General features: G+C 43.1%; 2 protein-coding genes across 7 annotated transcripts in view; one reads left to right on the top strand and one right to left on the bottom strand.

Moving 5' to 3' along the window:
• LOC126076526 (cytidine monophosphate-N-acetylneuraminic acid hydroxylase) overlaps positions 1-9443 on the top strand; it is a 509905-nt gene that overhangs the window by 42778 nt on the left and 457684 nt on the right. The window lies entirely within an intron of this gene.
• Positions 1-9443, bottom strand: part of CARMIL1 (capping protein regulator and myosin 1 linker 1) — a 398843-nt gene that overhangs the window by 220852 nt on the left and 168548 nt on the right. For all 6 annotated transcript variants that reach the window (XM_049884969.1, XM_049884962.1, XM_049884966.1 and 3 more), the window contains one exon: positions 1947-1997. In XM_049884969.1, the coding sequence (XP_049740926.1) occupies positions 1947-1997 (51 nt within the window). The remainder of the gene's footprint in view (positions 1-1946; positions 1998-9443) is intronic.

Raw genomic sequence — 9443 nt, 5'->3', positions numbered from 1 at the left:
TTCTTGACTTGTGGTGCTCACAAGATCAGGAATTGGAACCAATGTCCAAATTACCCTAGTCAGGCCAGATGTGGGACATGAGGGGCTAAAGGAGGGCCTGCCCTCAGGGCAGAGCAAGGAGGGACAAGACAGGATCAGCAGCAGAAGAGAGGCAGGAGATGTCCCAAGAGGTCATCTACCTTCCTCTGTGTCAGAGGAATTTTAATGAGGGTAAGCATTTTATTCAGGAACCTTCGATTCAATGGGTTGCTTGACTGTGCTCACAAGCCCATAAAATTTCCTCAAGCAATTAACTTTTCACCAGTGGTATAATGCTTAATTTGCTTCCTTACATCCTGCCTTCAGGTATTTTGATGCGGAGATACTTCAGTCTGGCTTCATTTACATAATAATTGATTTTATCTATAACACATGGTAAACATACAGATTCACCTGATATTATAAAAAACGGGCAGGTACCAAAGTCTTATTCTTCGGAGAAACTTTATAAAGATTTAGCATTTGTATGACCGGAAAGAAAAGGTAGCAGATACCCCAAGTCTGTAACTAGCTAACTATGGGTTGGTACCTTCCCAAAGTTCAGTGGAAATCATGCAAATCACTAGACGGCAAGCCCTGAAAAGTCCGTTTCATTTGTACACGTAACACGATAGCACTGTCTGGCACATAGTAGGTACTCACAAAACTAGCTTAATGTTGAATTTTAGGAAGCCAGAAAGGCCTAAGGAACGGAACAAATAACGCTGCAACCCAAACATCATAATACAGTAAGGCTGAAGGCACCTTCCAAATTGTACCCATTTTCCTGGGTATTCGGGCAGGGGAGGCAGTTCAGACCAGTAGAAAGCAGAGAACAGTAGGACATGGTAAACTGAATTCCTGTTTCTTCTACCTTCTATTTTCTATTTGTGAGTCCTTAGACTGGTCCACTTTTTGTCTTTGAGCTATTTTCTAATAGTGTGACTACAAGGTTACAGTGATAACTAATTGCGTTAATGTACTTAAGAGATACTTAGTAGATAACTCATTAGAGTAATAACAAAGGAGTTAAGCAGGGGCTCTGCAGCCACACTCCCTCGATTAGAATCATACATCTGCCACCAACTAGTAAAAGTTTTACCTTGGGCAAGTTACTGAACCTCTCTGTGCCTCAGTTTTCTCAACCGTAAAATGGGAAGAGGACCCACTTCATAGTTCTCACAGGATTCTTCCAGGATTAAATTATTTACTATAACAGCACTCAATAAATTTTATCATCAACTTTTTAGGGAAAAAAAAAATCTCAATTTCCTGTTACCCTTCAGTCCACATTCTATTAAAAATCATGACCAACCCCATTTTGTCACCATAACCAAAATAAAATGGAGGCAGTTATTATGCTTAATTCACGAGCTATCAAATATTAAATTTGCACCACACGGTAAAGGACATCTTATGAAAAATGCTAGATAGATCTTTTAAAGAAGAAGTGGTACCATGTTATATTTTTCCAGCAGGCAACACCAGAAGAGCTGGAGGTACACACTAATGCAGTCTTTAGAGTTATGAGGTTTATTTCCCACATGTCAAAGCCTTAGAAAAATCTGCCATTACTGGACTGAGAGAAAATTAAAAGGCGGCTTGAAGAAAGTAGAAATCATGCCCCCGTTGAGAAAGAAAAATGACCAGTATCCACAAGCCTCTGAGATAGGGCACAGAAAATGCTTCAAACGCTCTGCTTGGAACGTCTTCACACAAAGAGAGGGCAAAGTTGTAAAAAAAAAAAAAGTCAGTCACCGTACCCTTTAGGTGCTTTCTGGGGGAGAAGGGATGTAATATAGATGTTCTATAAAACTCCAGACATAGTAGCCTACTCATAAATCCACGTAATTGATGGGCAGCCTGCATTGTGTTAGAGTGCATGTGAGCATGTGTGTCTTAGAAGGAGGTACCTGGTCAACACTTACCTTGGTGGGGATTCGTGCTGTGACAAGGAAGGCTCGGCATGATGTGAGCACCTGCAAGAGAGAAGAAAAAGCCTAAGTCCAAGTACCAAAGGGTGAGACAGGTGGGCTTTGATGTTACCAGAAGGGTATTGATAACATTGAGGACAAGTACCTCCCTAGAGAGGCCACATGCCTTGGTTGCTGCCACATAAGAAGGATACTGTGACAGCTTCTCAGCCCTATAGAATCAGTGCTCTCTAAGAGTCATTGTCTCCAGGTTCATATTGAGTAAATCACCTGTGAAATCTCAAGATGAGCAGTCAGTCAGCAGCCCAAAGGACCAGCAGATTATTTCAGTTGAGTAAGCAAGACAGCCCTCTGTGATTTTAAAACACATACATCTTATACATAGTCGTGAATCCCACTATATCAACAGCAGACTTAATGAAAAAGCCAAGTTCTCATTTACACCTTCCAAATAACAATCACCACCCACATTCGCCCTCTTGCTTTCCATTCTCTGTACACCTACTGATAAGATTTCCATAAGGCACTGCCAGCAAAAAAAAAAAAAAAAAAGGCTATCCTTCCAAGAGATCATATCATCCCCAATTTTGCTTCTCAGCTGTGCCACTCAGCTCTAAAGAAAACATGTATGGAAGTTACATTTTTGACACTCAGCTGAGAACATACAAAGACCCTGACGGATTCCACCTGGCTCTAGACCCTTCATGCCCAGCTGGGGCCCTCACAAATTCAAAGGGGTTAGAAATAGCTTGACCTCCTAATTCCAGTCTAGAGCAAGAATCCCATATTTATAGCCCTCAGTCTAGACGTGTCCCTCTGCAACCTGGTGGTCGGGGCAGACCCAATGAATTTTTGCAATAAAGAATGGAGGAGATTCCAATGCTTCTCAAGTTTCCATGGGAGAACTGCCTTTGTTATCTTCCAAAGAACGCTCTTGTCACTGAATCCATTTGCAAACACTATTTACGTACTAGTCTAAGAATGATAGATTTGAACCAAACCTTACAAATCGTGAGTCAAGGTCACTGAGGTCCCAAGTTGTTAAAGGACTTACCAAGGTCACAGAGCTCTAACAAGACTCAACCCAGGGCTGGAACTGCTCGTGGGCACACAGGAAGTAAATCAGTAGGTGTGTCTGTGGCCTGGTTGGGGCCTCTGTCTATAGTCTCCCATGTAATAAAGGGTATCTCATAAAAGACCCCACAGTCTCCCAACCCCAAACAGAACCAGCGTATGTTCTATAAGACGCTTCTTTTAAAAATCATAGGTAATCGCTGTTGGGAATAACTCAAATCAGGACTACCTGTGAGACATATGATGAAGGGAAATTACCCAACACTGGCTAGGTGAGTCTGATAGTGAGGTGGGGAAGGCAGAGGGAAAAGGCACAGCTCATTTCAAGACCTTTCATCCAAATGGCTTCAATCATAGCTATTCACAGGATCAATTTTTCCTGCTGTCATTTTCTCTGCTTGATTTTAAGAGCAGACATGCTCTGAAAGACCATTAATAAGGGACTTTTAAATGTGTAGGCAGGGGCCCTGGGTGGGCAAATAGTTTCGAGTCCACATAGAAGGACCTCTAAAGAAAGGCCTGGCAACCTTCTTTCCTAAAAATGACACGCACATGGTCGCCATGAGTCAAAATCTACTTGATGGTAACTGGTAGGTAGGTAACAGTATAGCAACAGAAAAAAACAACAAAATAGCAACAGAAGATACCAATATTTTCATACTCCACATACTGTGAACCAAATCACAGTTCTTTTCCCTAGGCAATGATCCCCCCCCCCTTTTTTTTTTTTATGTTTTAGGTAAAAGTTTACAGCACAAGTTAGTTTTTCATTCAAAAATTTTACACACAAATTGTTTTGTGATATTAGTTGCAATTTTGGCAACCAATGTCAGCACTCTCTCCCTTAAACCCTTTGCACCCTGGGTTTTCAGGGTCCATTCATCTAGTTTTCTTGCTCCTTCCTGCCTTCCCGTCTTTGCTTTTGGGCAGGAGTTGCCCATTTGCTCTCGTATACTGGACTGAACTACAAAGCACATTCTTTACATGTGTTATTGTTTTGTTTTACAGGTCTGTCTAATCTTTGGCTGGAAGGTAGACTTCGGGAGTGGCTTCAGTTCTGAGTTAGCAGGGTGTCCGGGGGGCACAGTCTCAATGGTTCCTCTAGTCACCATCAGACCCATAAATTTGTTCTACATTTTTCTTCCACTCTGCCTGGGACCTTGTACTGTGATCCCTGTCAGAGTAGTCAGTGGTGGTAGCAGGTCACTATCTAGTTCTTCTGGGCTCAGGCTGGTGGAGGCTGTGGTTCATGTGGTCAATTAGTCCTTTGGACTAATATTTTCCTTGTATCTTTGGTTTTCTTCATTCCCCTTTGCTCTGAATGTGCTGTGATCAATAGATGTATCTTAGATGGCTGCTCTCAAGCTTTTAAGATCCCAGACACTACCCATCAAAGTAGAATGTAGAACATTTTCATTATGCCAATTAACCTAGATTCCCCGGAGACCATGGTCCTAGCCCTAAGCCCCAATGACTTAGTCTCTCAAGGTGTTTGAATGTATCTAGGAAGCGTCTATGAGTTTGCCTTGGCCAAGTCGTGATGACGTCCCCCATACTGTGTCTTATCTTTCCCTTCACCAAAATTAACACTTGTCTACTAGGGTCGCTATGAGTCGGAATTGACTCAACGGCACTGGGTTGGGTAATATCTAGTTAGTGATTTTCCCTCACCACCTCTCCCCTCCCTCATAACCATCAAAGATTCTTTTTTTTTTTTTTTTTTTGCCCCTGTGTGTAAACCTTTTCTTGGGTTTTTCTAAAAGTGGTCTCATATTTCATACAATATTTGTCCTTTTGAGATTGACTTATTTCACTCAGCATAATGCTCTCCAGGCTCATCTATTTTGGGGGGATATTTCACAGATTCAACATTGTTCTTTATCATTGCACAGTATTGTGTGTATATACCATAATTTGTTTATCCATTCATCTGTTGATGGGCACCTTAGGTTGTTCTCATCTTTTTGCTATTGTGAATAATGCTGCAATGAACATGGGTGTGCATATGTCTATCCCTGGGACAGGTCTTACTTCTCTAGGATATATTCCTAGGAGTGGGGTTGATCCTTTCTTTTACTAAGTCCCTTGGGGCCAGGGAGGAAAGGGGCAGACAACATGTAATAGAAAGGGAAAGAATGCTCTGGGTTGTAAGAAGTGGGGCCAGATGAGCATGTGGTGGCCAGGTGTATGTAGTCCACTAGAAACAGAACCAGCTACATAGTTTGCACTGCCCCTACTCAAAAACTGGAGCCCCTGGGTGATGCAAACAGTTAAGGCACTTGATGCCTAACTGAAAGGCTGGAGGTTCAAATCTGTCCAAAGGTGCCTCGAGAGAAAGGCATGGGGATCTATTTCTGAAACATCAGCCATTGAAAACCATAAGGAGCACGGTTCTACTCTGAACACACGAGGTCACTATGAATCAGAATCAACTGAACGGCAACTGGTTTTCCTTGTTCTTTTTATTCTAAAGTAATTAAGAATTTCAAAATGGTGACAACAGAACATTAAAACAAATGTGGGGCCCTTCTGAGCATGGGGTCCCATGTGAGTGCACAGGCCACAAAGCTGTGAAGCCAATCCTGAGTAGTAGCCACCGTTTATCAAGCATTTCCTATGTGCTGTGCGTAGGCTAACATCTTCACATACACTTTAATCCTCACAACTCTATGCGATATTGCAATTATTCCCATTTTACAGATGAGTAAACTGAGATACAGTGACGTAATTCACCCAAGGTCACACAGTTAGTAAGGGCGGAAACAGGACTCACATCCAGCTTTATCTGTCAACTCCAAAGCCTGTGTTCTTAAACACGAGACTATATTACATGCCACTACCCAATCCTGCTCCTTGTACTCTACTCCCTGGCAGATTAGCTAGGGCTGAGGTATAAAAGAGATAGTCCAGTGAATGAAAGCATCCACAAAGCTCCCAGCTCAGAGTTTCCTCTTCAACAATCCAAACCAAAACCAAAATTCTTTGCCATCAAGTCAATTCCAACTCATAGCATTAGTATAAGACAGGAGAACTGCCCCACAGGGTTTCCAAGGAGCAGCTGGTGGATTCAAACTGCCGACCTTTTGGTTAGCAGCAGAACTCTTAGCCACTGTACCACCAGGGCTCCCAACAATCCAACAGTTAATTTAAAATTCAAGTATGGCCCAAGACAGCTGACCCTGTCAGTCAGCAGCACTAGTCAGGCCTCAGCTAAGACACCTGTACTCAGGGAATTAAGAGTTCAGGCGCCTTTTGGGAAAGAGTAAGAGGTAATTCTGCTGCTGAGACACACAGGGTTCAGTAGTGAAAGTCAGAGAGTCAGAAGCAGCATGAGAGCAATAAAGAGAAATTTAGAAAGAGAGATAAAAGGGCACCTGAGTCAGGCTTGGACTGCGTTGCCATTTCCTTAGGTCCAGGGAGCAGCTGAGCAATAACTCATTTACGAGATCAGGACTCATTTTAGAAGGAAGAAAAGTTCCCTGAACTAAGCCATGCTCCACAGGGCATCATGAGTCTTCCAGTTCAGTTCAGCCCTGGGATATGACCCCTCTTTCAAACACTGTTCCTCCGTCGGGAACAGAAAAAGAAAAAAGACAATGACACTGACAACCATGATCACAAACATGGCTATAGTGAGTCAGAGCCCAATTCTCACCGTTTTTTCCTTTTTCTTATTCTACAACTCAGCACTCACATTTTTTCTCTTCTGGGAGTGTCCTGTATGATCAATCCTCAACCTGTCCAAGAATCTGAAGTCTACAAAACCTCTGCACAGAAGTAAAATAATAGTCGAAGTAGAAAACCCACATGCCAGAAAGGATCCAATATCATCTGGTCAAAGACATAAAACCAGTTTAGTTTATAATCTGCAAGCTAGTCAGTGGCAGCGCTGGAACTAGAAGCTGGGTCTCCTTACACCCAGCCTATGACCGTTCACTGCATCCTCAAATAAACAACAAGGTTCAAAGCCAAAGGCCCCAGACAGGTACTTGCAGCCTTTTCCATATTCATAAAAATATATTTAGCTCTGTGAATGTTCTTCTAAAGGAAAATCAGCCCCCCAATATCCAGGACCACTTTACAAGCACAGTGCTAATAACAGTAATACCTGTTGGGTTCACTGTTCTAATAGGTTTGCAAGTGTTTATTGCTCACAGCAATCTTATGAGGTGGTGTTGTTAGCTGCCATCAAGTCAGCCTCTGACTCAGGACAACCACAGGCACAATGAAACAAAACACTGCTCAGTCCTGTGCCATCCCCGCGATCAGTTACAGATAAGTCCTTTGTCATCCATTGGATTTTCGTTGGCTAATTTTCAGAAGCAGGCCTTTCTTCCTAGTCCATCTTACTCTGGAAGCTCTACTGAAACCTGGTCAGCATCGTAGCAGCACACGAGCCTCTACTGACAGACGGATGGTGGCTGTGCTTGAGGTACATTGCCTGGGAATCGAACCAGGTATCCCTGATGGAAGGGGAGAATTCTAACATTGAACCACCACTGCCCCATACACTATACGATAGATAATATTTTTATCTCCATTTTAAGACAAAGAAACTGACGCACAGAAGGATTATATAACTCACCCAAGGTCACCTAGCAAGCAGGTGGCAGAGCTAGGATTCGAACCCAAATGGCCCTTAGAGTTTGTGCTCTTAATGACTTAGACTGGCTTTTAAATCTTATCTTTCAAAGAACTAGATTTTTCAATACTCTGCACACATGGTAACAGATGAGGCACAGACCTTTAAAGCCAAAAACAAACAAGTAAAAAGGACCATCTTTAGGATGAAGAATGTTTGGGTACTGTATAAAAAAGTCAGTCTGACCTTACCGGTCAGTTGGTCAGTCTGCCTCTCTCTCTATCCCTCCATATGACTGAGTCTCTGTTTTCTATCTGTCTGCATGACTATGTTTCCCTTCTGACCCCCTTCCTCTAATGTTGCTGCCACCATCACCACCATCCCCTCGCCCCCACCCTGCTCAGTCTCTCTTCCCTCCTCAGGACCCTCCCCTGCCTTCACTGGCTGTCCATCCCCAAACCCTTTCTCCAGGCTAATCACCTGAAAGGTTACATTTTATTTATGTCTACCACAAAAACAACAGACCCAATCACAGAACAAACACCGCATTCTGCAGGAGTATTTTATTTGTAACATAGTCACAGGGGAACTTGAACAAAACACTAACTAAGAATGAGACACCTTTTTGACATTATTACACAATGAGCACATCGGTAATTAAGTGATTACCAGCTCCCTTGTGTGAATCTAATTAATAAGTCTAAAAATGAATCACAAAACACGCACCCAAACAACTGAAACGTGGCAGCAGTCACCAGCACGAGGAGCAGGTTGGCCTTTCCTCTCTTTCACAAGCTCTGCCCTTTGGGGAACAACGTCTCCCACAACCAGTGAGTTACCAAATGTGCTGTCTTCTCTTGGCCTGCCTTCTGGCAGACACCACTGCCAGCGAGATCGTGACTGGCAGAAAGCTGTGAGCAGGGCGTTTCTAAAGGCCTCTGACAGCGTATTAACTGGGGTCAGTACAAACAAGGAACAAAAAACAAAAACACGTTATGTGTTCAAGTAGAATTCATCTTTTGAGTCCACACTGTACTCTTGGTCATGTAGAGATATGAGGTTCTTAAGGTCACTTTTGCCTTCACTTTGGCCACAATGAGGGCTTCCTGCTAGCCAATTTCCTTTCTCTAAGAATATTTTACAGGTAGTGTTGGTCAAAGTAATTTGTTTGAAAAGGGATACATCTGGGAGGGACAGTTCAGGCTTTGAAGAAACACAGAGAAGCCACAAAAGCTTTGTGCTGGCTGGTCCCTATTTCTGGTGGCCAGGTAGAGTCCATAGAGGCACAGGGACTGTTCTTAGAAAGTCTGTGAGGGCATAAGGTGAAGTCTTCCAAAGGTGACCCAGCCTTTCCTGAGGCTTGTGTAAAACCCTGATTGCGTGCACTATGTTGTTGTTGTTAGCTGCTGACAAGTCAGCCCCCGGTTCATGGTGACACCGGCATCATGGAATGAAACACTGCCCAGTCTCATACCATCTCCATAATCGGTTGAGGATCAGACCATTGAGATCCATAGTTACCATTGGCTCATTTTCAAAAGTAGATAGCCAGGCCTTTCTTCCTAGTCCATCTTAAGTCCAGAAGCTCCGCATCATAGCAACACACAAGCCTCCACTGACAATTGGCTGGTGGCTGTGCTTGAGGTGTACTGGCCGGAAATCAAACCTGGGTCTCATGCATAAACCACCAATGCCTCTGTATACACCACAGTGTAGCCAATATAGACACAAGAGTGAAACTACAAAGACTCTGAGAAGAATTGTGCTTTTTTGCTCTATCAACTCAAATTGAGCCAATAAATAAGTGGGGCTGCATTCATGCTGGGAATCCCAGT

This window comes from Elephas maximus, chromosome 1 (genome assembly GCF_024166365.1).
Source record: "Elephas maximus indicus isolate mEleMax1 chromosome 1, mEleMax1 primary haplotype, whole genome shotgun sequence".
NCBI classification, from domain to species: domain Eukaryota; kingdom Metazoa; phylum Chordata; class Mammalia; order Proboscidea; family Elephantidae; genus Elephas; species Elephas maximus.
Note: the sequence above shows the minus strand (reverse complement) of the source record. Positions and strands in the feature narration are given on the sequence as shown.